The following is a 27,028-nucleotide window of genomic DNA, read 5'->3' as shown; positions in this document are numbered from 1 at the left end:
ACACAGTGGCCAACTGTTGAACATAGCAGTAAAAGGGATTGAATGGCATTCTTATGCACAGCTCAGTTCCCACACAATGGAACTCATTTTTTTATGCCTCTTCTGTTCTCACCCGTTATTATTCTCTAACCACCTACAATTTCAGCATGGCAAAATGCCACACCTGACATGTCACATAATATGCACAGTTCAAGAGAGTCCAAACTGCACAACGTATTGGGCTACGAAAGCTGCATCTTGTTCCTGAGCAGAAGAAAACCTGTGTGTTTCTTTTAAACAGAGGTAAGTATTGCATTCTCATATTATCCACATATCTAATTCTCAACATGGCCTCGTTGGCAGATCAGGCCATATACACAGAGAGAAAACAGTTATTTCTACAAGCTTGGGGAAACCCCAAGGTTTGCAGAAAACTCCTGGAAGTATTTAAAAAAATAAAACGAGAGGGATGTTAAATCTCTCAAAGTATGGGAGACAGAGGCGGGAGAGCTGCCATGTGAGCCAGATATGGCACTGCAGGGGGGCAGGGGAAGGGGGGAGAGGGAGAGCAACTCCCTGCCCAGCTCCCCGCCCAGCTGTGGGGGAGAGGGATGGGCAGGTGGGGATAACAGTGGGGAGGAGGGGGACGGATGGGTGGGCAGTGAGGAAGGAGGGGGCAGGATAATCCCCCATATCCCATGAAGGCAAACAGGTGAGCAAGTGGGGGAAGGGAGACAGGTTCCTCCGGCGAATCATGTGGATCCCCTGCTGTTTGTGGATGTTTAGCAACTACAACCCACTGCCAGCTGTCTTATTCTGCTAAGCAGTGTACAATCTTTGGACTTTTGTGAAGGGTGGCTTCATGCAAGCGTATGGTACTGATCTTCTCCCCACCAGTTTCCCCCACCACTTGGAGAGAAGTGGCACATATGAATACAGAGAGAAGTGGCACATATGAATCCTTAGCAACGCACCCTCCACATTCTGTGACAGCAAAGATGCACCGATATTCATTTATTCACATATTTATGAATTATAAATCTCTTACAGATATTCAAGGCAGTGTGCTTGCTTCTGAGAAAAAGGAATCTCATGGGAATTGTTATCTGAGCAGTTTCCCATTGACACAGCTAATGGGGTGGTTTTAACTAAAATAACGTTATCACTCCCCAAAACAACGTTGCCCTGCTGTGGCCAAAACCTTACCAAGCCATTTGAGGAGTCAATTCCTCAGAAGCTTCCCATGTGGTTCTGCATCCCCACGTAATTCTTTTACTCAGCATCGATCACACCGTGAAGACATCTGGAGTTTTATCTTTTAATCACTCCAAAATAGTAACTCAGAATTATTAAAACTTTTTTTTTTACCTGCCACATTGTTCAGTGCTCTGCTCAGGGAAACTTGGGGCATTAAAACATATTATAACAGCAAACAATAATATTGAGATATAAGTTACAGTAGCTCGAAGTGAGCCTCAATGAATCCGGAATCCCTGCTAATGAATCTTAAAAACAGGGCCAAAATTCATAGCACCTTGGGGATCTCCTATTGACTCCACTGAGAGTTACACACAGTATAAGCGAGGCCTAGGGTAAATCCAATGCTGCATCTTAAAAACAAAACAAAGTGGTATCTTCCAGCAGCATGCACACAGCTCTCTGGAAAGTCAGGAGAAGCACTGAGAGAGAAGCCAAGAAAACATACACACAAAGCCACTTGGTGCCGCCAGCGTGCTCAAAGGCATATAAAATCAGGCAAAGATATATACAACTAAGTTGCTGATATCTGACTGGTCCTCTGTGCAGTTTCACATATTTATTTCCATCATTTACATTCTACCTATCTGCCAAAAGGCACTCTAGGCAGACATTAAAAACCACAGAAAGAATTACAACTATTAATAAACAATCATTTATGCACATTCAGGCCTCGGGGCGGGGCGGGGGGGACGGAACCCCAGAACTCTGTAGGAAAAGGAAACTTTAGGAACTCCTCTGTAGGAATTAAAGGGGAAAAAGAAAAGTGGGGGGAGGATCACCAGCACTATACTAAGGCTTTGTTCAGATATGACACAGAGACCTCAGCTTAGCGTTACAGAAACAATCTGGAAGGAGCTTCAGTCTTTCTCACATGATCCCTCATCTACCCATGTGCCACATTACTTAATGTATTACTTCTTCCACTAAAGGAACAGGATTCTGCCCCCTTCCCACTCTTCACTAAAGATTCTCAAACTGAGCAGCTATTAGTCAACTCAGGTCCCACAACTCCATGTATACATTTTCCTGGGGTGGCACAGGATGAAGATAGGGTTGCCAGATACCAGGTAATGGTGGGCAATTGCCTGCCAATTAAGGGGACTACCTGCCACCCCTCAGCTGGCTGGTGGCAGAAGCTGGCCAGCTGAAGGGGGGTGACTAATGTCACTTCCGAGGTAAACCCAGAAGTGATGTTATTGTGCTGATCATCCCTCCTTCCCAGCCCCACCACAACAAAGCTCCCGCTGGTGGCAAGGAAGGACCTGGAAACCCTAAGTAAAGAGCAGGGAAAATCTGCAGCTGTCAGAGCCTTCTGCTGACAGAAAACATCCAATCCATTCTGCTGACATCCAACCCATGGCTTGTGCATGCCCCAGTTTCCAATTTTGATTGGCAGAGCAAGACCAAACCAATGTTAGCCTGTTCAGATGCAATGGGTACCAGGATGTAATGGCTGAATTCACAGCACCCGGGGGAGTACAGAGGAGGAGGGATCATGCAAGTGTTTCTTAAATTTCTTCCAGGCCTGTTTACACAGTGAAGTCTTATGTCTGAACCAAACCGCAGTGTGCTATTTAGCTCCACTTGTTGCGATACACTCCTTCCATTCTACAGCTCCTGTACTCGATGGCCTAGGAGAACAGGAGAATTTCTTCAGAACCACAGACGTTTCCATACCAAGGTCATCACAGATACATTCTCATATGTGGAACTGCTCAGAGACCGCTACAACAACAACAAAAATTACTGCATACATCCACAAAAACATTTAAAAAAACAAGGCACATAGACATTTATGTCATTTACACATTCAAATTAAGGTACCTTTTTAAACTGTCAAAGGTTAAGAATAGCATAAACTGAAGCTCTGCCATACAGAGTCAGTCATTTTATTAATACAAGTCCACATACTGTAGCAACAATTGTTATGTCATGTAAATACGCATATGTATTTAAACACCATACACTATTAAATTATGTAAACAAACATCTTCTCTAAATAATACAAAAGTCCACATGTCCAAAGAGGGCATTACTGAAGCATAGCTCGAACTTGTCTTGAAGTTGATTCATCATTCAGGTGTTTTGTAGTGAACCTAGAAGTTACAAAGGCACAGTCAAAAGGGTACCATGCAGAGAAATTGGAGCCATTTCCAACCGCTCTTCGTTGTCCTGACAAAGTTATAACCTGAAGCATACCGAAGAGTTATTCATACTAATCTCTGCCAAGGCCGCCTTAACAAGAACTAAACATTTCACTTGGTAAATATAAAAACGATAAAGAAGCGTACAGAACTAAAACACAATAAAAGCTACCTATGCATACAAATGAAACATCTATCAAATCAATTAATACAGTCAACTGACCAATCACATGCCAACATATCAAAATGTCCAGACTCAAAAGTTTTGCACTCAGAATCACAAACTGCCCGTACAGATAAAGGTGTAAGATCAATAAAAACAACCCCTGATTAAAATTATCACCTTAAAATTTAAAAATTGTAAAATATTTTAATGATCACTTTCTAAAAAAAGTTCTGTGTATTTTAATAGCAACAGCGCAGAACTTGGCAGTTTGGAGTGTAAACTGAGGATCTTCTCCTAATAGGAGCTTTTTTGCCAAAAGCTCAACTAACTCTTCAGGGAATTTACCAAGCAAGGGAAAAATAAGTTTTGATCTAACTTTGTGGTAGAATGGGAAACATATCAGTGTATGTTCAATGGTTTCAATGTCCTCTGTTCCACATGGACATAACTTCTCTGATCTAGGGATCTTCTTATATTTACTTTCTAAAATAGCCAATGGTAGGGCCTGACATCTGGCAAGGGTAAGGGCCTTCCTATAATTAATAGTCTCAAGATGAGAAAAATAAGGCGCAGGTGAGACTAAGTATTCTAGACTTATCAGGTACTAGGAATAATGGTGATTTTCCGAGGTCTGTCTGGCATTCGATGTCTTTCACCCTTTGCTTCAAGTAACTTGATGCTCGGTCTACGCCCATGGCTAACAGGGCAAATGAAACATCAGCCAGAGTTGCTATTATGCTCCTAGTATCCTTTTATAGGTGGCCTGGGTCACAATGAGCAATAAAAACAATCCATAGGTTGAGAAAGGGTCTCATGTTAAACAGAAACAAAATGGCAGAAACAAAACGGCAATTATAGGGCTACTTCCCTAATTCAACCTTGTTATACTCCAAGAGCATTCACTTCCCTCATCATTTCTGCTGCTACTTACTTGTTTATTATGCCACACCAACCACTGCCAGTTGCCAGTTGCAGGCCTTTTTTGGGGGGCATTATCTTAACTGCCTCTATCAACACTTGAAAACTTTCTGGGATCAGCCTATGAAGATTGTGTCTACCCATGTGAACATTCTATACAAACTTGAAAATATGAAGACACTCAATGTATGACAACAGACTGATCCTTCAGTGACATCTGTCACAATATGCACAAGCTGGTATTCTTTTTAACCTAAGGCTGAACCTCAGACTTTATGCAGGCAAATGATATCTTCTACTACTGAGAGATGGTTTCTCCCATATGCCTCTGTATCCCCATCTGGCTCCTGCATGGAATCCTTTGTTACCTTCCTTCTCTATCTATACCAACCAAGGATTCCATTTAAACTCACAGGAGGGAAGAAGCTCCAAGTTGCAATCTGGCAACCCTAATTTTACTATATAGAAAAGACAAAGTAAAAAACAACAACTCACACTAATAATACAAAATGATTTTGACTACGGAATCAAGGTAGCAAAAGAATAGTTGGTACCTGAGAGCATTCAACAGTCCTTCAACTGTGTCTGGAGGCTGTTCCCTTAAAACCTTTATGCAACCCTTCATCTGGGGGGAAAAACATGCAGAGATTTAAGAATATTGGGGGGGGGGGGATTCCAGTCAGAACTTCTGGATAATTCATTGAACATTGCTCCAAAATGTGGTCGAGATCAGAAGAATACCTACCCGCCTCTATTCTGTTGGAAAACAAAGGAAATCAATATTCACAACAAGCTTAGAACCTTGACCATCATTTGACGCCCACAAGTTGGTCAAAAGCAAAACTCATTAGCCAGGCTATCCTAAGTATGTTAAATTCATTTATAAAAGAAAGTCCCTTGCAATTTGATGATTCTAGAATTTGATGGTTCTACCTCAAAAAACACCATTCCCCCCAGAGCCTTGAAAATAAATTCCAAAATAAAGTCACATAGCCCGGATAACCTACAAGAACCAGTATAATTGTTGTTTTTAATTATATGATCAACCTTGAGTCTCAGTGAAAAAGGTGGAACGTAAATGAAGTAAATGAATGAACAAAAGCCCTGATATTAAACTGTGCCTGAGCTGATTCCACTGATACAGCCAGACAGTCACAGAGTTCTCTTTTCCTCTTAAATGATCATTTCCTGATGCTGCAACTTCAAAGGTTCCCCTCCCGCCTCCTCCAGACACTTGTGAGTGAACCCTAAACGGGTTTTTCCTGCTGACATGCCACCCTATGTTCTGTGCCCAAGGACTACCCTTAGGATATTCTAAACATTTTTGGCAGATCCAATCTTCCTCCAAGGAGCCTTCTACCAACTTTAGATATATTTCCAAAGCTGTACAAAAAAAGAAAAAAGAAAAAAAAAAGACCGACACATGAAGCTAGACTATCAATGAAGACACAACTATACCACCTATAAACTGTACCACCTATAACTGAACCACCTATAAAACCTTTGCTCAGCCAGGAAACCCTCATTATTGTTCTTACATCAATCTTTGAGGCCTTGGAGAAAGCTCCCACAGGATGGACGTGGTCGTAGAGAATAATAACACCCACCATGACTCTCATGCAGAACATAAGGGTCTCTTCACTAGTGAACCTACTTCTGTATTCTCTGGAAAACAAAACAAAACAAAACCCAATCATTGCTTTTATTCTATATTTCAAATTATAAATAATTCATTCTGAAAGCAGTGTAAAGTGAATGCAAAACATTTTACATATCTTCTACAGCACTGACTCTATAGATTTTGCTAAAAATAACGAAATAGGGTGATTTTGGGTGAATCATAAATACGACAGCGAACATCAAACATGATGCAAAACCAAATGCAATTCTGGAACGGTACTAGATGTGGCATTTCCAATAATGCTATGAAAGTGTTAATATCTTAAGCTGCATGAAGTCAGGAGGCATGCACACACACACACACAGAATTTATTCCACCTCTGTTAGTGTAAAGGCCATTATGCTAGAGGAAGCTTTTTTTAAAAAAAAAAGTTGCAGTATGCAGTTTCACAAAGAAAACCCCGCTGATATCCAAAGAATGATTTCTGTTTGTGCAGAAATTAGAATGTGAGCATTAGAATGTGATCAAAATCTAATTTAATAATGCAATTAAAGAATCATATTTCAAAGTGGAGGATGGTCAGCAATAACAACTGGGCAATGATGAACCATTTAATAATGCAACCCTTAACTGGATGATACAAACTTGTGAAATTGGGTGCCCTGATTATGAGAGGGTTAGGCTCAAAAAACCATAGTTTATATCTCCAAAGATCTCCAGGGACTGTCAAACAGCTACTTTCGCCAAACATGTTCATTAGAAACATAGCAGAAGACTCAATTTTTAAAGAATGGATATGTTTGCATTGTCTATATACAACCATGTCAGTGTGTGACTGAGGAGCGCAAGGTTCATTAGGTTCTCCTGACAGAATGACCAATCTCTCAACATCAAAGCTTGTAAAAATACACAATTGATTCAAAGAGTAAAGTCATGTGGAAAGTGACCTGTTTTAAAGATCTTTGACCCTCTTTTTTTGTCCTACCATATCTTTCTCCCCTCCCCTTTCCAACTTTAAATATTTGTCAAATAGGACAAAGCCAGGACACTGTGCCTCTTAGTGAAAAACACAAATCAGACAAATTTTCCTTCTCGCAATCATCAATTGTACAAAAGCTAAGAAACTCTAACTACAGTTTACTTGTACTTCAAGATATGTTGACAGTGGACCATTTAGTCATTGTTAACTATCAAGATGTCATGCAATATTCCCTTCAGTATTTAAGAAGAGGTATAGTTTGTTTAGCATTTCTTTTGAGACAAAGCACATGAAAAGTGACTTACTAAAGCAATGTTATATTAAAGTCATATGAAGCTAGTACGTAAAATGCTAGGGGCTCAGTCCACTTTCAAAAGGTCCCCATTCCTCTTGAGGCAGGCAGACATGGTGGCGCGTGCGTTTTCACCGCCGGCCTTTCCTTAAAATGCGCCGAGGAGCGGCCGTCAGCGTCTTTTGACAACCCCTTTTCTGACTTTTTAAGAACGTAGCTGGTGGGGAGGGCGGGTGGGAAAAAGCCGGTTCTGAGCCTGTAGGCCTCGGGCGTGGTAGCGTTCAGATCGACAATGAGATAGCTGTAGGGTTCGGAGGTCGCATCCTCAAAGGCCTCCAGGAAAAAGTTAGCTTTCCCCAGGTACATCTGGCGGGCCAGGGTGACTATCTGTTGTTTATCTCGAGGGTTTTTAAATAAAATGATGTACTTGGCGTTCAGACTGATGGTGCACGCCAACTTCCCCTGCGTGAAGAGGTTCTGGACTATGTAAATGACGCTCATTTTTATGATGCATGTATTGGGTGAAAGCGTTTTCGATTTCCAAGCTGCCCGAAGCCGCCCCCATCAGGTCGTCCAGAATAATCAGGTTTCTCTTATCGGGAGGCAGCAGGTCATCATCGTGTAAGCTTGAAGGGAGCACCTCCACAAACTTGATAAGAGGGAACTTTACTTGTAATTCGTCGTACAGGGGTTGGCGGCAGGAAAAAAACCAGACTATGTTTTCGGGAAAGACTGAAAGTGTCGAGTGGGCATGGGTGAGCAGGTTTTTAATAAAGTACGATTTGCCGCAGTTGCTAGGACCCGCCAAGATGGCCGAGAAAGGATGCTTCCAGCGCGTGTCCATTCGGAAAAAACCAGAGGGACTGCCTCACCTCCCTCCCACCCCACCTCCGCGGCTCGGGCCACACCCTTCTCTGTCTAGCGAGCTTCGGAGGCCCTCTCTCCCCCCCGCCTGCCGAGACCCAGGCTCGTCACGCCCCGCTCAGAACCTTGTGTTTTGACCGGGGGTGCTTTTTGTGCCCTAATTCCTCTGTGCCACCCTGCAGGCCCTCAGGGATCGCAGCCCCTTCAGCCCCTCCCCTAGATGCTTTCGGTGATAGGTCACTCGCCACCCTCCCACTGACACGCTCCCGGCACAGCACCCCCCAGAGACAGCCGACGTGCCATGAGATGGCAGTTTATTGCACAGAGGCGTTTAGGAAAAAAAATAAGGTATCTGTCAGTCAGGGCTGCCCCCTAAAACTCCGCTCCTTCCACATCGTGTGCTTCAGACACCCCGTCTGTTAGAAGCTTAAAACTGGTGTGTTGTATTTCAAAAGATAAGGGGAAAGCTCCCTTCTCCCCCCCTCCCTTCTCCCCCTCCCTCCTCTCTTTGTGTGTCTCTGTGTAAAACCCGTTGGCTAAGCTGCATACTCCCTCCTCCCACTTCTCCCCACCCCTGGGACTAGCCTATCAAATTCTTAAAGCCAGATCAGGTGGTAGGGAACGGAGGAGTTTCCTTGTATAGACGGGGCTGGAGCACCGCTTTTAACTTACTTTTTGCTACACTTCTCTGCTTGGTAAGATCTGTTTGAACATTAACACACCTTAAAAACACAAAACCCTGACTCTGGCTGCTCTCTCTGTCTGGCTCCCTGCCTGCCTGCCCCACTGCAGCTGTACAAAGGGGGGAGGAAGCATGGGGGGTCTGCATTCTTTGTTTAAATCCTTCTCACTCGCTCGCTCGCTCTTCTCTCCCCACAGTCTCTGCCTCTAATTTAACATAACTGGTCATACTGGTTTTGCCAGTCAGCTGCTACTGCTGCTAAAGGGGGCTGATCTGCATTTTTCAGAATTTGGCTGGAAAAGCAGGAAAAAAACCCCGTGCCGTTTTCCCCTTCATCCTCTCTCTCTCTGTACATAGCAGGAAAAAAAGATACTAGCCGGGGGCCAGAGATAAACCGCTCTTTTTCGGCCGGGGGAGGTCTGAAAGCTTTCTTTCTGCGAAGTGGGGTGGATTTACAAACCCCTCTAGCGTAAGGATTTTTATAGTGGGCATGCTGCAGACAGTCTTACAAAATTCTCTTAACCACGAGCAGGGCTGGAATGAAGGGTGGCAGAGGACAGCCCTCATGTGCTTTTTCCATGCACTCCCCTCGGCTCCTCTCAAGAGGAAAACGCCATTTTCAAAGCAGAGGTTTTTTTTAGCTGTGTAGTCTAAAAGGGGAGGAAGCGAGTTTCTCTGTCCATAGCAGACTTTGTGCAAAAATCTGCTCAGGACCTTGGCTCTGACTCTCCAAAAGAGTGGGGGGAGAATAGGCTGGGCTCTCCCTACAGCCTGCCTGCCTGCTTTCTTCTATGTCTCTAGAGCTCTGTAAGCTTCTAACATGTTTTGGGTAATCTCCAGCCCTGGATCCTGGCAACCTAACCACATGCTCTTGAACCCTCCGCAGGCTGGAGGATAAAGTGAGTGCTAAAAAAAAATACACTGGGAATCACACCCACACCCTGCCTGGCAGCAGCTGGAACCACCATCCCCCCCCACACGTTGCCCCACCCCCTCACCGTCTCCCAATGCACACACACACACACACAATCCTGCAATTTTTGACAGCTGCTGAGACTGTGTGTGATGGAAGCTCCCTATTATTGCTACTTACCAGGACCCTCTTTTTCATCAGCAGTAGCCGATAAAGCAGAGAAGTGACAGCTAAAATTTACTGCATGGTGACATCATGCCATGTACTAAGAGCGCCTAAGCAGAGTTACACCCTTCTAAATCCATTGAAGTCAATGGACTCAGTTCTATTGATTGGCACTATAAATTCCTCTAGATGTTGGGGGGAGGGTACAGGAAGTTGGTGCATTATGTGTGAATAAATGTGGGAGAGATCATTTAATTGAAGAGTGCTGACTACAGCAATGCTATCAATGTTTGAAAATAACTGGTTTAATATATAAGTGTACTTCATTTGCAATAAAGTATATTTTGATTAAAAACCCTTGTTTTTGATAACAGTTTTCTGTTCATAGTTTAAACTGAGACTATTCTGTGTGCATGAAGTGCCAAGTCACAGCTGACTTATAAAAAACCCATAGAGTTTTCAAGGCAAGAGATGAACAGAAGTGGTTTGCCATTGCCTGCCTCTGCATGGCAATCCTTGACTTCCTTGGGTCTCCCATCCAAGTACTAACCAGGGCCAACCCTACTTAGCTTTTGATTAGCCTGGGTGATCCAGGTCAGGGCAAATGGAGATTTCCCCCCCCCCTGCTGTCAAGTCACAGCCAACTTATGGCGACCCGTCAAAGTTTTCAAGGCAAGGGACTTTCAGAGGTGATTTGCCATTGCCTGCCTCTGCGTAGCAACCCTGAACTTCCTTGGCGGTCTCACATCCAACTATTAACCAGGACTGACCCTGCTTAGCTTCTGAAATCTGACAAGGTCAGGCTAGCCTGGGCTATCCAGGTCATGGCCAGAGGGTATTACAATCATTTTTTTAAAAAAATTAAAATTACTTTAAATTGGCACTTTTGCAAGATACTTTTACTTTTAAATAGTACTAGTGCACTTCTGCACAACAGAAAAAAATAAATGTAAAAAATGCATAAATTTTCCCTTTCCCAAAATGAAAGTTTATTACAGCCAAAAGATTTTTTAAATTAAAAAAAAAAAGATTTCAGGTAGAAGAAAAGCAGGGTTGATGAAGGAGAATAATTTAAAATCCATTATTAAAAAATTGTGAGCGAATATAGAACTCTCGATAAAATGCAGATTGTTTCCTTGCAGATGCTGCTTGTAATTGGTGAAGAATTTTTAGTTTGCAACATGGGAAATTTATCCATCACTTGTTGAAAGTGGTGAGATGGAAGCACCATTACCCACAGAATACACAATTTTTTTCTTTTGTCCCACTGTACCCTCCAGTCAAATATGTTTTGCATGTTTTTAAAATATCGTGCAGATTTTTGTAATAGAAAGGACATGATGATTGTACATGGCACAGCCCATAATGGCTCTTTCGTATCACCTTATCCTCTCTGAAATAACTATTGGCTATCTCTAGCCTTATAGCGGAATGAGCTCCCAGAAGGTTATAAACTACATTAACAAACTTCTGACAATATTTGTACTATTACATCAAAAAGTAAACATAAACATGTAAATAAACTATGCATTTCTTCCTCTTTCACAGCTCACTTACGGTGTTTCCAGCATGACTTTACATACACTGGCCATTGTACTTAGACAGTCTGTCGTATTCTCGATTGGTAGGGTTTTGTTCTGGGAAAGTTGAAGGGGAAAAAATGGATCAGTCATTTGGTACTTCCCGGTGGTTTGCTTTCTGTTTTCAGAACACATATTATAGCCTCATCACCTCTGCAACAAAGCGCATGGTAGCATTGCTCAGTGTTTTCAACACAGGTGTAGCTTCCGCATAAAAGAGAGACATTCTGTTGGCCATCTCATTGTTCACTTCATTCTCGATGTCAAGCTGATGGGAACACAAGGAAACACTAGTTAAGACAACTTGTTTTGCTGGTTGCCAAAAACGTGGAGATGGCCAGTCACACTGATGAGCAATCATGTTCAAAGCATAATGTGTTTGTAAACTTATTGAGGGGAAGAAGAAGAAGAAAGAAGAAGAAAGAAGAGGAGGAGGCGGAGTAGTTGGTTTTTATATGCCAACTTTCTCTACCACTTAAGGGAGCCTCAACCCGGCTTACCACTTAAGGAAGAATCAAACCAGCTTACAATCACCTTCCCTTCCCCTTCCCACAACAGACACCCTGTGAGGTAGGTGGGGCTGAGGTAGGTCACCTAGCTGGCTTTGTGTGTAGGAGTGGGGAAAAAAATCCAATTCACCAGATTAGCCTCTGCCACTCATGTGGAAGAGTGAGGAATCAAACCCGGTTCTCCAGATCAGAGTCCACCACTCCAAACCACCACTCTTAACCACTGCATCATACTGGCTGTTCTGCAGTGCTGGTATGCAGAAGGTCCCAGGATTGAATGCTAGAATCTCCTGTTAAAGAATCTTGGATAGTAGAAGTCAGGGAAGACCCTTTCTCTGACATCGTGGATAGATAGACTGCTAGTCAGAGTAGTCACTATTGAACGAGACAGACCAATGGTGTGACTTGGTTTGGGGAACAATGATATTGGCTGAACTTGTGTTTCTTGATCAGCATTCTTCTTTGACATAAGGCAAATCTTTTTTGAAACTGAAGGGAATTTGGGGGATGTGTGAAGAGAGGACAGTCTATCATTCAAAGAAAAAGGTAAAAAAGAAAATATACTAGGTATCCCCAAGTCTTTAGGGGCACTTATAGTAGCTTTTTGGATCCTTTTTTTTGCCATCAAATTACAGCTGACTTATGTGACCCTGTAGGGTTTTCAAGGCAAGAGACGTTCAAAGGTGGTTTGCCACTGCCTGCCTCCATGGCACGCCCTGGTATTCCTTGGAGGTCTCCCAACCAAATACTTGCCAGGGTCGAGGCTGAGAGTGTGTGACTGGCCCAAGTCATCCAGCAAGTTTCCATGGCAGAGTGGGGAGTTGAATCTGGGTTTCCCAGATCCTAGTCCAACACTTTAATCACTACAACACACTGGCCCTCCTTTTAGGATCCTAGTAATTACAATAAAGTAATGCTTCCTTTAATAATAATAAGAATTGGGTTTTATACCCCGCTTTCCTCTACCTTGAGCAGTCTCAAAGCAGCTTACAATCACAATCCCTTCCTCTCCCCACAACAGGCACCTTGTGAGGTAGGTGGGGCTCAGAGAGTTCTGAGAGAACTGTGACTGGCCCAAGGTCACCCAGCAGGCTTCACGTGGAATCAAACCCGGTTCTCCAGATTAGAGTCCGCTGCTCTTAACTACCACACCACGCTGGCCCTCTTAGCATTTTCTTAGTAGCGTAGTTGCCTCATCTATGGTGGTTATTTCTACTCTGCTCACCTCAGGCTTAGCAGCCACATGAAAGACACTCAGCCCTTTAGCATCAGTTCCCTTCGGTAGAAGATTTGAGATGCTCTCCAGACAGTTTAGGAGCATCCATGGAAGCAGGAACAAGCACAACGGTAAGAAGGTTCTTGAAAGGGGGATACAAATCCCGAAGAACTAAAAGGGATAATTTCTTACCATGTATAAGGACTTGAAATTGTGAATAATTCTTATCCTTGGAACCAGCATAAATCTTATCCTTGGGACCAACATATCTATCAATTGCTAAGTCTGACAACCAAAAGCCTTGCCACCATATCTAGGGTTGCCAACCTCCAGGTGGTAGCTGGAGATCTCCTGATATTACGACTGATCTCCTGGCAACAGGGATCAATTACCCTGGAGAAAATGGCTGCTCTGGCAACTGGACTCTATGGCATTGAAGTCCCTCCCCTCTCCAAACCCCGCCCTCCTCAGGCTCCACCCCCAAAATCTCAAGGTATTTCCCAACCTGGAGCTGGCAACCCTAATGATAACGGAGCCCTAAAAATATATTTGCAGGATCTTATGGGAATAGCTTCTAACTTTCGAGTGATTTTTAAAAATTTGACTTGTACCCTGCCCTTTCCTGGCAAAGCCAGGAGATATGGCTATGAACTCTGTCTTTAGTGTCAACAGAACAACAAATATCAATACATCACCTTCTGGTATAGAGTAAGTTGCTGAAAGGGAAAAAAACTCATTTTACTTACATGCATATTGTTTATTCTGTTGCGACTTATTGTCCTCCTATAATAGCTGAAGTCATTCTGAATTGCTGGGTTCCTCATCTTTAAAAATATAAATGAATAGGTCAACGGAGAAATCGGCTTCCAAAACTACTAGCGCAAAACAAACGGATTTCAGCATCCGACACCAACTTCTCCTAACCTTGAGTTCATCGAAGCGGAGAGTAAAATGCAAGATGGCGGCAAAGAGCTTGGCAAGGGCCTGCTCGCGCTCTAAGTGCTGAGTTGGTGTATAGGGCGGACAGGTCAGGGATTCCAATAAACTCTGCAGGGCTTTCTCTGGGGGGGAAAAGTATACGGGGGCAGGGGGGAGGAAGAAGAAAATAAAACTGCATAAACTTGTTTCATTTATTTAAAAAGCCGTTTTCAAACTACTGCATGCCGCAATCTGCACTGCTGTTTTACTAGGCAGGTTAACTTCAAAACTTTGTTAGCAAAACACCATACATGGTTGTTGTTTTTACTCAATTGTTTACACATATATTTATTTACCAGTCATTATTAGAGAAAGAGCCTCTTGCATTATCTTCATTGTCAAATCTGGAAAACTACATAATTCATAACAAGTTGGAATCAATTGTTCAACAAATAAAGTCCTTTGAAGGACCCATGCCCAGCCAATGTTTGTTTTTAGGGAGGCGGAGGCGGAGAACCTTCAGTTCTTTAACTGCACAGAAAACCAGTCCACACCTGTGGAAAATGCTTGTGGCAATTCCCTCCTGGCTGATATCTGCACCCATGTAGACTCTAGATGCAGAGGCCCTGCACAAACCACCTTTTTTCTAGTTATCTTTTGCATACCATTCCGCAGGTCCTTTTCTGCCTATCTGCCCACCCATTATCTTCCATGTTCTCAAGGCATCCCCTATCTTGATCCTTTTGCTAGTCTTTTCAACACACGTATTAAAGTATTCTTTTGCACACAGGTGGCTGGCAGGATACAAAAACAGGCTTAGAGATGTCAAAAGGATTTTTTTTTTCAGGTTAGCATCAAGCCATGGATATGTAACATGCGGAAGTGAATGTACCAGAAATGGAGACACTCTAAACTCAGATATCAACGTGGCATAACAGAAGTTCATCTCAACAAGCATTTAAAAGGTATGAGCCAGTAAATTCTATTGAGACTATTAGGCAGGTCCTCACCTAATCTGAGGGAAAATTCATAAAATCGTTTCAACCTCACCACCAGGGGACACACTGAATTCCAAGCCCTTTCTTGAAGTTGGATATCATTTGGGTTTTGTATTGCCTGAAGGGGAAAACAAAGAACAATAATTTGACCAATGACAAAGCCATGACCATGGTACAAAGTATCCAAAACTCACCCCAGCATGCTCCAACATTTGAATATACCTGAATCCATTAGTCCATAAAGACTGTTCATTTAGTAGAAGGGAGTTAATTCTTTCAACAGATTATAATCATTACAATAAATGTTGCTGCTCTGTTAGCCTTGCTTTCCCCTCTTTTCTTCTATTGCATTTTTAAAATTTAAGTTCCTTGAGACAGAGATGTCTTATTTTTTTCCTATGTGCATTACCATATAAAGCATCACGTACTTTGAGGGAGCTGAGTAAATGAACAGCAATGTAATCAGGGCAGCATGTTTGCAAATGAGAGAGAGATGCAGATCCCCAAACCAAGCTACTTGTTAAGTCTCTTCGGAGGTGCACCATTAGAAGCAGAGCTGGCAAGAATGCTTAGAAATCACCAATGTGCAGCACTCTAATCCTACAGCAGACTTCGTCATCTGTTCTTTTAGTCATTGGGGAGGAGCCGTGGCTCAGTGGTAGAGCATCTGCTTGGCATGCAGAAGGTCCCAGGTTCAATCTCTGGCATCACCAGTTAAAGGGACTAGGCAGGTAGGTGATGTGAAAGACCTCAGCCTGAGACCCTGGAGAGCCACTGCTGGTCTGATTAGACAAAACTGACTTTGATGGTCTGATTCAGTATAAGGCAGCTTCATGTGTTCATGAACAGATAAAATAGATTTAGGAAATACTGGCAATTTGTGTGTGGTGCGTGTAAGAGTAGCACTGGCAGAGATCCAGCCATGGGTGGAAGGATTTCCGCCATCTGAAATGCTGTTCCCAAGGGTCTGCCAGAAGCGGTTTTTCGGGGATGTATTCTGGGATACTGGGAAAGGCAGGGAAGCCATGCCCTGCTGGTGGAAATCCTTCCACCCACAGAAATACTCAGTTCCAAGCCTCTGTATTTTTTTAAAAAAAATGGAACGGCAAGAAGCGTCGCTAAAAGCTTCAGTGAAATTACTGTTTTGGCAGCTTCATCCGATTACCTGGGTGTCGTGGCAGTCTTGGAGACAAAGGGTTAACTGAATCAGGAAAATTCTCACCTTTTTTTGGTTTAATTTTTCATAATCATGAACACACATATAACAACAACAACAAAACCACCCTTCAGAGTGGAATGCAAAACACTTCACACTTATTTTGATGTCTCTTCTGTGATCAACATACGTCTCTAATCTCTTGTCCAGCTCCTTTGTAGGACTGCAAGTCTGAGAGCATGCTCTCTGAGTCCTGCAACACAGCACTGACTTGGTTCCATACTTCCCTTTCACCCTCTGTGGGCTGAGCATCTGGGCATAACATAAAAAAGCAGGCAGTTAAAAACAGTCAATTGCAAATGTAACCAGCAGGAAACAATAATTCAGTTCAGTTCATAATAGTGCATTGCATTCGATGCATTAGTACATGGACAATTCGGGTGAAGAACACAGCAATCCCCTGTCCCTTACCATTGTATTTACCTCAAATCTAGCCAATGTTATCAAATGTGATCTCATTAACAGCCCCCCCACTGGGCAAAATATCTTGTGGGGATGGGGGGAAGTGCATTAGTTGATTTTTTTTTTTTAGTACTGATTTCAAATCATCATCAAGATTGGCTAGATCAGGCTTGTCCAAACGGCGTGTGGCCCAGGACAGCTATGAATACGGCCCAACACAAAATCGTAAACTTACTTAAAACATTATGAATTAGCTATCGTTAGTGTTGGCGTATTTTATGTGTGACCCAAGACAGTTCTTCTTTTTCCAATGTGGCCCTGGGAAGCCAAAAGATTGGACACCCCTGGGCTAGATGCGTAAAAAGGAACAGCAATCCTTTCCAATTGGAATGGATGGGGTGGGAGGTTAGACACACAGCATTTCTGGGCAGAAGAAAATGAGCAGTTCTTCACAAAGCATCAACCTCCTATCCAGAAGCATAGCTTAACTGTTATCTGTCTCCATCCCTACCAGCTGTTACTGTCTACCAGGTTGATAGATGGCACTAAGTGAGAACCAAAAATAAAATGTCTTTCTCCCCTGCTTTTCCCCTTGCTTTTAAGCACACCACAGATCTGTGTTGCCTTGGGTTCTTTTCCTTGACATCATTTGCACGACTAAGATTAATCTTTGGCAAAAGAGCCAATCTGGCTATGACACACCAATGTTCAGAAATAACTAATTAAAAGCTGATTTATTAAGAAGATGTTTGCTGAATCCCTGAAATGCATGCACTGACCATTCAACTGACAGCCCGCATGGTGTAGTCATTAAAGCATTAGTCTAGGATCTGGGAGACCCAGGTTCGAATCCCTACTCTGTCATGGAAAATTGCTCGGTGACCTTGGACCTGTCACACATTCTCAGCCTAATCTATTTCACACAGTAGTTGCGAGGATAAAAATGGATGAGAGAAAAATCACGTAAGTTGCTTTGAGTCCCTGTTGGGGAGAAAGGTGGGGGTATAAATGAAGGAAACAAATCAATAAATTCAAAATTTGGCAAGGCTGCTAGTCCCTCTCAATGGTATTTGGCACAAGGGTCCTGCAGCCTGAAACCCTCTACATTTTTACCAAAAGTTTCATGTTACTTAATGGAGGCAGAGGGATGTAGGAAAGGGTTCCTACCAAGGCTGGAAGGGGCACAAGCTCCATCAAGGACTTGAGCGATTTACCTCAAAGCATCAAACAAGCCTGCCTTCACATAACCTATGCTAGATGGGTTATCCAGAAGTACCCTTCCTCAGTCATAAAAAAGACCCATCCTAAGAGTGACAGGGATCTTGCTGGCTTCAAATGCTTCACTCTCAAAGATCAGGATTACAATACAAAACAGCAGTCTTCAGCATGAGCATGTGACTCCCAACAAGCACAAGAGAGATGCCCTATGCTATGACAATGGATGGAAGTTACATGAAAAGAGAATGCAGGGTCACACTCTGTGTATGTGTGTGGGAAGTGCTAGAGGGAAAGGATGAAAAAGTCTCTCACCCAGCCTGCTGGTCTACTTAAGATTACAGTCTCAGCAGCATTGTTTTTGAAGGGGGGAGGACTCTCACACACAAAAAGCCCCCAGTTAAGTGAAACTGCTCATAAAGTTTAACTAAAGCATATAACAGATAGGGTTGCCAACTCCAGGTACTAGCTGGAGATCTCCTGCTATTACAACTGATCTCCAGTCGATAGAGATCAGTTCCCCTGGAGAAAATGGCCGCTATGGCAATTGGACTCTATGGCATTGAAGTCCCTCCCCTCCCCAAAACCTGCCCTCCTCAGGCTCCGTCCCAAAAATCTCCCACCAGTGGTGAAGAGGGACCTGGCAGCCCTACTAACAGACCATACTCATGAAAAACATGGCTGTTAGTTAATGTATAAAAAAGAGGCCTATCTATGCTCCAGGAGGCACAAAAATGTTGACAACAGTTGAGAGTCGATGAAGGAGAGCCCCATAAAGTGCTCAAGATCCAGTAAGTATCCTGGAGGGAGAAGATCTGGATGTAAGCATAAATGGGGGGAAAGTTTTCAAATTCTTTATTCCCACTGCTGCCCCTGATTTCTTAAGGACCTCCCTCCAAGCTTCCAAGGATTGTATTATTAGTCATCTAGAATCAAAAGAAGGAATACATCTAGTCCAAGTAGGATTGCCAACCTCCGGGTACTAGCTGGAGATCTCCTGCTATTACAACTGATCTCCAGCAGAGAGAGATCAGTTCACCTGGTGAAAATGGCCACTTTGACAATTGGACTCTATGGCATTAAAGTCCCTCCCCTTCCCAAACCCTGCCCTCCTCAGGCTCCGCCCCCAAAATCTCCAGGTATTTCTCAACCTGGAGCTAACAACCCTAAGTCCAAGATACATCTAACATTATGTTGAATTGCTACAAAATGTGATACAAGAGTCTACTGATCTTAGAAACTGATTGTTGCATTACAGCGAGGCAGGTAGAAGAAGAAGAGTTGGTTTTTATATGCCGACTTTCTCTGCCAATTAAGGGAGAATCAAACCGGCTTACAATCACCTTCCCTTCCCCTCCCCACAACAGACACCCCGTGAGGTAGGTGAGGCTGAGAGAGAATGACTTGCCCAAGGTCACCCAGCTGGCTTCGTGTGTAGGAGTGGGAAATCAAACCCGGTTCTCCAGATCAGACTCCACCGCTCCAAACCACCGTTCTTAACTACTACACCACGCTGGTACAGAAGGCTGCCATCTTCCCCTGTATCCAGAGTGGGCCTCACCACTTTGGGGGACGGGAATAAGTAGTAGAGGTGCTTCTTCCCCCATCTCCTCAAAATATGTCAACCACTCTGGTCCCCTCCAGACAGAACCAACCACATTATGTATGTGCAAATGTATATTCCGTAAGGATGGTAGTTAAGGGTTGAATCTGAAATTATATAGAAGCAAGAAAGCAGCCTTCTGCTTTACTCATGGGCTCCTAGATCAGGATATTACATATGTTTATCTAAACCATCAAGACCCTTTAAAAAAAGACTACACATTTTTGAGATAAACTCTTATTGGTTTGAGAAAAACTTCCTTTTAAGATCATTTCCTTCCTTCAGACACACTGAACACAGGCATCTAACTCGACAAGAAACAGTAAAGTCTAACAGTACTCATTTTACAAGGAAAACCTATGCTTCAAATAGCTTTTCATTGTCAAGATTCAGTCCACTAGTTATTAATGTGGACAGATACAAAAAGCCAAAAATATCCTCAATTTTTACAAGATTCTTTGGAGCAGGATTTAGTATAGGGGCAAATGACAAACCAACATTAATGGTGAAAAATAAGATTTGCAGAACCTGAGCAGAGATACATTTTTTTGTTTTTATCATTTTAGCAACCCTGGATGTCAGGATATAATTATTACTATACTATACTATACTATACTATACTATACTATACTATACTATACTATACTATACTATACTATACTATACTATACTATATTATATTTTTAGCCTGCTCTCTCCGGCTGAAACCAGGCTCAAAACAAAAACAAAGCTCATGGGACACAGGGAAGTAAACCTTACCCCTCTTCCCCTTACCTGGCTAAATTCTGTTGCTTTACCTGTTTTCTTCCACCCAAGCTCCTATGATGGAAGTGAGACCCGCTGGAAGAAAAGTGCTGAAATCAGCAGATCTCAAGGACGTAAGGTAGGAGAGGGGTCAGAGTTTACCACCTCATGCCTGTGAGCTCCATCCTTGTTGGAAAAAAAAATAAGCCTGTACACTCCACTTTAGATGTGAATGGGTGGACATGGACCCAAATACACTCATGTATCCCTATCATGTCTAGTTTGTCCCTGTCCTGTTATCTTCATGGGTAAAATCTGATGGACCAAAACATATCTAAATATATACCTACTCAAAGTTTAAGTTCACTTACATAATAAGTATAGAACTACCCATTACTGCCATCTCCAAGTTCTGAAAGGTATCCACTCTCATATATATTTATTTAAAATATTTTTATGCCCACTTCCACCTGATCGAGAAACACTTTCAATAAAAAGAAACTTTTACTAAAAAGGTTATCCGGGCTGTGTAACCGTGGTCTTGGTTATTTTCTTTCCTGACATTTCGCCAGCAGCTGTGGCAGGCATCTTCAGAGGAGTCACACTGAAGGACAGTGTCTCTCAGTGTCAAGTGTGTAGGAAGAGTAATATGTAGTCAGAAAGGGGTTGGGATTGAGCTGAATCATTGTCCTGCAAAAAGTATCAAAGGTAATGTGCTAATCACTGTCCTGTAAGTATCAAGATAATGTGCTAATGAGGGTGTGGTATGTTAATATGGAACCATTGTATCCTGAAGTGATCTGTTAATGTGTGAAATCCAAAGCTAATCTGCATGGCTATTGTTGACTGTAGTCTTTGTTAGTCTGGAGGTTTTCAGGACAGGAAGCCAAACCTCCAGACTAACAAAGACTATAGTCAACAATAGCCATGCAGATTAGCTTTGGATTTCACACATTAACAGATCACTTCAGGATACAATGGTTCCATATTAACATACCACACCCTCATTAGTCAAAGGGGTTACAGTCCAGTTGGATCCAAGCCACTCTCTGAAGTTCTATTCTTTGTTTTGAAACATTCTCAAATGAAAAAAAGCTCACAGCCAAACAAGCTACAGCAATCACCTGCCCAGAAAGTAGCCACATTACATGGCAGCATGAGATCATTAGTTGGTCCATTTCATTCATGGTAATGATTATGAAAGATGATATTGGGGGTTTGGCTAATCTGAGCAGTTAGCTGTTGAGAGGACACTGGAAAGCTGCAAGTGGTGCGTGCTGTATCACCATACATTACGGTACATGCAATTTATTAGGAATAAAAATGAGAAAAGAATGCAAGCCAGGCAGGAAGCTTTGCTCACTTTCAAAGTCAAAGAAATAATTTGGCCTCTGATCAAACTCTGTGCAAGTTAGAACTTTTAAAAGATTCCCATTTGGTTCCTGAAAAATAGAAAAGGAACAGGAAAGGTACTCTGGGAGAACAAACATTGAAAGCATCAAGTCAGATCATTTGTATGGCTTGAACACATGTATCTGTTAAAGCAAATCAGGCTTATACATTCCTTCTCAACCTTTTTCCTAAATCAGGGGAAATGATGTTAAACTTACTTTCAAAATCCAGGAAAAAATGTGGGTTGTTTTCAATTTCCCTGGAAAGGACTTTAAGAAGGTTACCCATACCAGCAAACCTAGTGAATGCAACAAAACCATAAAGAGTTAAACCTGCACAATTAGAACACTGACAAAAGCAAAGGCTTGATACGTTCTGCTCTTCTCATTCACACTGAAACAATAAAATTAATCGCTGATGAAAATACAAAGTACCAGGAAGACGAATAGGGAGCAGTGCACGTTGTATCCAGTGGGGTGGATCCAACCACCCTCCAAGAAGCCTTCCTCCAGCCTAAGGAGCTTTCTTCTACATTAAGTGGCTCTTTCATTGGAGGAAAGCTTCAAGCATTGCTCTGTGGAGTGGTAGGGTTGGGGCATTATCCACTCCAGGGGCTAATTATAGGAGGGCCCCTAAATAACCACAGAAATGCACAAAAATTTCCTAAATTACCAAGGCTGAGATGTTTCCAATGACTGAAAGTAGTAAGGTAGAGACATTGTTGCCAGTGGTGTTCACGCTAATTTCTTTTGTACTATTGCTTGTGGTCAAACAGATTTTAATCCAAGCCCTTAGGTGATATCAGTTGCTGGCTTAGCTGGCCTTGGGGAATCTTCAAAGATTTAGTGGGCCACATTCAGTGGGTCTACAATAAATCTCAAGGAAAGCATGGGTGGCACCATGTGAAAACCTAATGGTCATGTGCTACTGCATATAATCTTCCTATGAGCAGGTATGTCAAAACTTTACAAATTAGTAGCATTTTCCCCCCGAATACATTAAAATGTGCAAGACCAACACAAGTTTAAGCATAATCAGTTTCTAAAGGGAAAAAATCACATTCACTTTTAAAATCCAAACTTGTAATTTAATGCAAATAATGTTAACACAGAGAAACCTCTTTCAGAACTTCACGCTTGATTCCATTCATAGTATTTCACTGCCATTAAATTGTCATGCAGAAGAGTCACTGTACAGAATTCGTTCAACCATCACGACAAAGACCATTTCAAAAGATAATGTGAATGCACGTTTACAAACTTAATTTAAAAAAAACGAGACTTACCTTATTATAAGAGTGAAATTAGATTACAATATAAAGTATATTTTAGTTCCAGTGTCACAAACCAACCTAATACATTGCAAGGCACTGTAACTAAGGCAAGCAGCGAAAACCCACATCTGTGGATATCAGTTGCTTCTCCTGTAGCTGTACAGGAGCAGTTTAGGCTAGAGTCACTACAGCAATGTCTAACACCTTGGCAAGTGGCACAGAGCTGGATGCCCCCAAATTCCAAACAAACCTCATACCACCAGAAAGAGGCAATCACATCTCCCCAATGTGCTCCCACTGGTGCTAAAGTATCTTTCTATATACCGGCAGGGGTACAAAGAGGGCTCAAATTTGTCTCATACTTGATTTCCCCAACTGCCTCACAAACATACTTTCTGCATAGAGCAGGTACAATGAATCAGCAAGAAAGTGGGTCAAGTGTGGTTCTAAGAGTGCTGGACTAGGATCTCAGAGACTGAGGTTCAAATCCTCATTCAGTCATTAAGGTCATTTACAGTGCATTCCTAAGGAGAGTTACTCCAGTCTAAGCCCACTGAAGTGAACTGGCTTAGACTGGAGTAACTCTCCTTAGGAATGCACTGTTAGTTACCGTGTGCCCATCACTCACTGTCAGCTCAATGTATCTCATAGGGCTGCTCTGAGCATAAACTGGGGAAACCATGTATGCTGCCTTGAGCTCCTTGGGAAAAGGGAAGGATAAAAATGTGATAGACAGCTAGATATTCCATCAGTGCAGATGTCTTCCTGCTAACCAGTGACCAAAACCACAGTGAGCAGCCCCAAGAACATTATCCCCAAGAATATTCTCCAGATCAATACCAACGTTTTTCTCTGATGATGCTGATCTGTCCAATCTGAGAACTTTGCCTGTAGCAGCTTACTGAAACCTGGCTTATGTAAAAATCCTATATACGTCAATGAATTCAGTAGGACATAGTTTTGAGAACGTATAGGATCTCAATACAAGACTCAGAAGTCTAAAATATAATCTACGTCATTCGGGCGAGAAACAGACACTATATATTTCTACATAGATTCATTTTAAGATAACACTTGTACAAGGCTCAAAGAATTGAATATTGTCATGTGACATGCAGATTGCAAACAGAGCAACAAAAATGAGAGAGAATTGCATGTTAGCACCTGCACATCACAAACAACTTGCTGATGCTTTGGAATCCTTCAATATGTTATTGCTTTGAAAAAAAAATTCTGAAAAGGCTAAACGATTATTTTAAATTAAGTTTTCCAGACCTGCCATCTACAGTTATTGGTTTCTTTTATTCCCCCAGCAAGCAAAATTGGCGTAAGCGGCTTTTGTGCAAAAGATCCATAGAAACAACAGGTACTGTACTAAACGCTTAATGAGTCTGAACTAATTTGTAGAAGCTGAGCTCTCGCACACCATGGGTGTTCCAAGAAAAATATTCTCCAGCGCATTAAAAAAATAAGCTATTTCCCACTGGGAATCGTTCAGGGCTTTAAAAATTATTTAAAGCAATGACAAATTATGGTTGAAAAATTAAATTGTACAAGAGCTTGAACATTTAAAAATGCTGTCACTTGGCAACGGGGAACATTTTATGTGTGTACTAACTTAACATGTCATGTGCCTGAACTCATCTAAAACTATGGTATAACTACAGAAATTAGTCAAAAATAATGATAATTATTAATTTGCAAAGGTGTAACAAAGGCAGTTTTCATTGTTAATTTTGCTTTAATATTTTCATTCTACTGATCTTAATCAGTAAAAAATGTAGGATGAACATTCACAGGTGTCCTATTTTAAAGTAAACAAACCAACAAACCAAATATACTGGACAGGAACAGAAAGATGTCAGCAAACACCAAGATGAAAACTTCACAATTTGCCAACTATAAGATAATGTGTGTGTGTATGCTGTCAAGTCACAGCTGACATACGGTGACCCTCAAGGCAAAAGACATTCAGAGGTAGTTTGCCATTGCCTACTTCTGCATGTGCTGAGAGAGTTCTGAGAGAACTGTGACTGACCCAGGGCCAGCCAGCAGGCTTCTTGTGGAGGAGCGGGGAATCAAACCTGGTTTTCCAGATTAGAATCTGCCACTCTTTACCACTACACTTACTAATTATATGTCATCCTGGAAACTTTTGTCAGGACAGGAAGATGTTCCACGGTCTCAGGTTAGTATCTCTCTTCCAATAGAGGATATTGCTTCTCAAATATGTTCAGACAAAACTCAACAACTCTCTTCAATGGTCCTAATTTATAACAGGTTCCAGATTTTATACCTTTGGACTGTGGGTTCATTTGAAGCATTGCTCACACTTCGGACGCCTTTTCACATCAGCCTTGGTGATGTGAGAGCTGTGCAATGACATCTGAAGTCCGTGCTTGCATGGATAAAGACCCACTATGGGTCCTTCCAATGCTACTGTTACTCCAGTGTTTGGAGGAAGTGATGTCAGGATGGGAAGTAGCCCATGTGGACTCCTCCCATATTACTGCAATCTTCTGATATAACCAAGCAGCATGGGGAGGAAATCCACGTTACGGTAGCTATCTTGTTGCTAAAGATAACGTGAGAAAGATTCTCCTGAAGCTACTTTTTGGTATGTGGCTGATTTTCGCTTTCTGGAGCACACATTTCACCCCTGTGTCCCAAAGTTCCATCAGGAAGGCAAAAAAGTGAACTGACCCATGCTAGTGACTTGTCCTCCACCACAGGTGACAAAACTGATCAGCTATGCCTGTGTCAGAAAGGCTAATCAAAAGCTCTCATATCACACACCCACGCTTCATCTTGTCACTGGGCTTTTGGATTGCAAGAGAGTGTTTATGTCAGGGAGGGTATCATGGTGGTGCAGGCTTCAGTCTCAAGGCTTGGATGCGCCCATGAACATGGGCGATAGTATCCACTAACCCTAGAAAGCATTGGGGAATTTCCCTATACTGCCCAAAGTTTAGTTTCCAGAGTCTACTTATTAAAATATTGACACTTTACCTTCTCAGTCATCAGACAGTGGTTCAAAGCCTCCCGAATCTTAAAGGTTCTGCTGCTGCAAGCCCTCACTGTCAATATTCTCCTGGGTCACAACAGTAAACTTAGGAGGGGGGGGGCTAGGGTCCACCTGGAATCTGGCCGATGGCCCAAACTAACTTACTGGAGACTGCCGGGGGAGCTCACTCATACTAGGTTCTTTTTACCTGACTTCCCCAAGCTGCCTGCAAAATTAAAATATCAAACAAAAACTCAGCTGAACTGCTTTAAAATGCTGAGCTCACGGCTGAAAGCAATTGTTCCTCTTTAGATGTTTATTCACAGTATGTTTTCAGCTATGCGTATGCTTCACCAGTAGCTGCTAGTCAGGAATGGGAGAACAGGTCACTGCGACTCTGACAGGTTTTTGTATTCATTTAGCTGGATTTTTATTCGTTTTTGCCCTGCGTGGTGATGTGACTTATACCAACTGCTCATTCTTGCACTGCTTGGGCTTTTGATTCTTTTGTTAAAGGGATTGTTTCTCTTTCTTTCTCCCCCAGTTCTCAAAATAAACAGCCCTGCAAACTTAGTTGATCATACATCTAATCAAATGGGCTCTGGCTCACGAAAGCTTTTTGCCGTATCATGTTTGCCTTTAAGGGATCACAAGACTGTTGTTTATACTGCCACAAAGCAAGATTGTCTCTGGTCTCCAAAAAGTTATAATATGCACCGATTAATAATAGGGACAAATATCCCTAAATTCTGGTTTTAAAGGGTTTCCCTAACTTCTGGCGGGGAACTGACCAGAAAAGTTTATTTGACAGAGAATTCCAGAACGGAGATACCACCACAGAGATTGCTTTAGATCAGGTCTTCCCAATTTTGTTGAGCCTATAGTAACTTCAGGATGTTGAAAGCAGACACTGGGCACCACCACAAAATGTTGCCATCTGTGGGGCACAGCAGACCACAAAAGGGCAGCCACGGG

General features: G+C 42.4%; 1 protein-coding gene across 2 annotated transcripts in view; it reads right to left on the bottom strand.

Annotated features, from left to right (window-relative positions):
* Positions 1-3,089: 3,089 nt before the first annotated feature.
* The window catches only part of CYRIA (CYFIP related Rac1 interactor A), a 68,637-nt gene continuing 44,698 nt past the window's right edge, over positions 3,090-27,028 (bottom strand). For both annotated transcript variants that reach the window (XM_056856314.1, XM_056856312.1), the window contains 10 exons: positions 21,995-22,074; positions 16,551-16,672; positions 15,217-15,322; positions 14,213-14,349; positions 14,035-14,112; positions 11,715-11,831; positions 11,541-11,620; positions 6,006-6,132; positions 5,022-5,092; positions 3,090-3,335 (listed from right to left, as the gene is read on the bottom strand). In XM_056856314.1, the coding sequence (XP_056712292.1) occupies positions 3,272-3,335; positions 5,022-5,092; positions 6,006-6,132; positions 11,541-11,620; positions 11,715-11,831; positions 14,035-14,112; positions 14,213-14,349; positions 15,217-15,322; positions 16,551-16,672; positions 21,995-22,064 (972 nt within the window). In that variant the 5' untranslated portion in view covers positions 22,065-22,074 and the 3' untranslated portion in view covers positions 3,090-3,271. The remainder of the gene's footprint in view (positions 3,336-5,021; positions 5,093-6,005; positions 6,133-11,540; positions 11,621-11,714; positions 11,832-14,034; positions 14,113-14,212; positions 14,350-15,216; positions 15,323-16,550; positions 16,673-21,994; positions 22,075-27,028) is intronic.

Source organism: Euleptes europaea, chromosome 10 (genome assembly GCF_029931775.1).
Source record: "Euleptes europaea isolate rEulEur1 chromosome 10, rEulEur1.hap1, whole genome shotgun sequence".
NCBI classification, from domain to species: Eukaryota; Metazoa; Chordata; class Lepidosauria; order Squamata; family Sphaerodactylidae; genus Euleptes; species Euleptes europaea.
The sequence above is the reverse complement of the archived record's forward strand: the minus strand, read 5'-3'. Positions and strand labels throughout refer to the sequence as shown.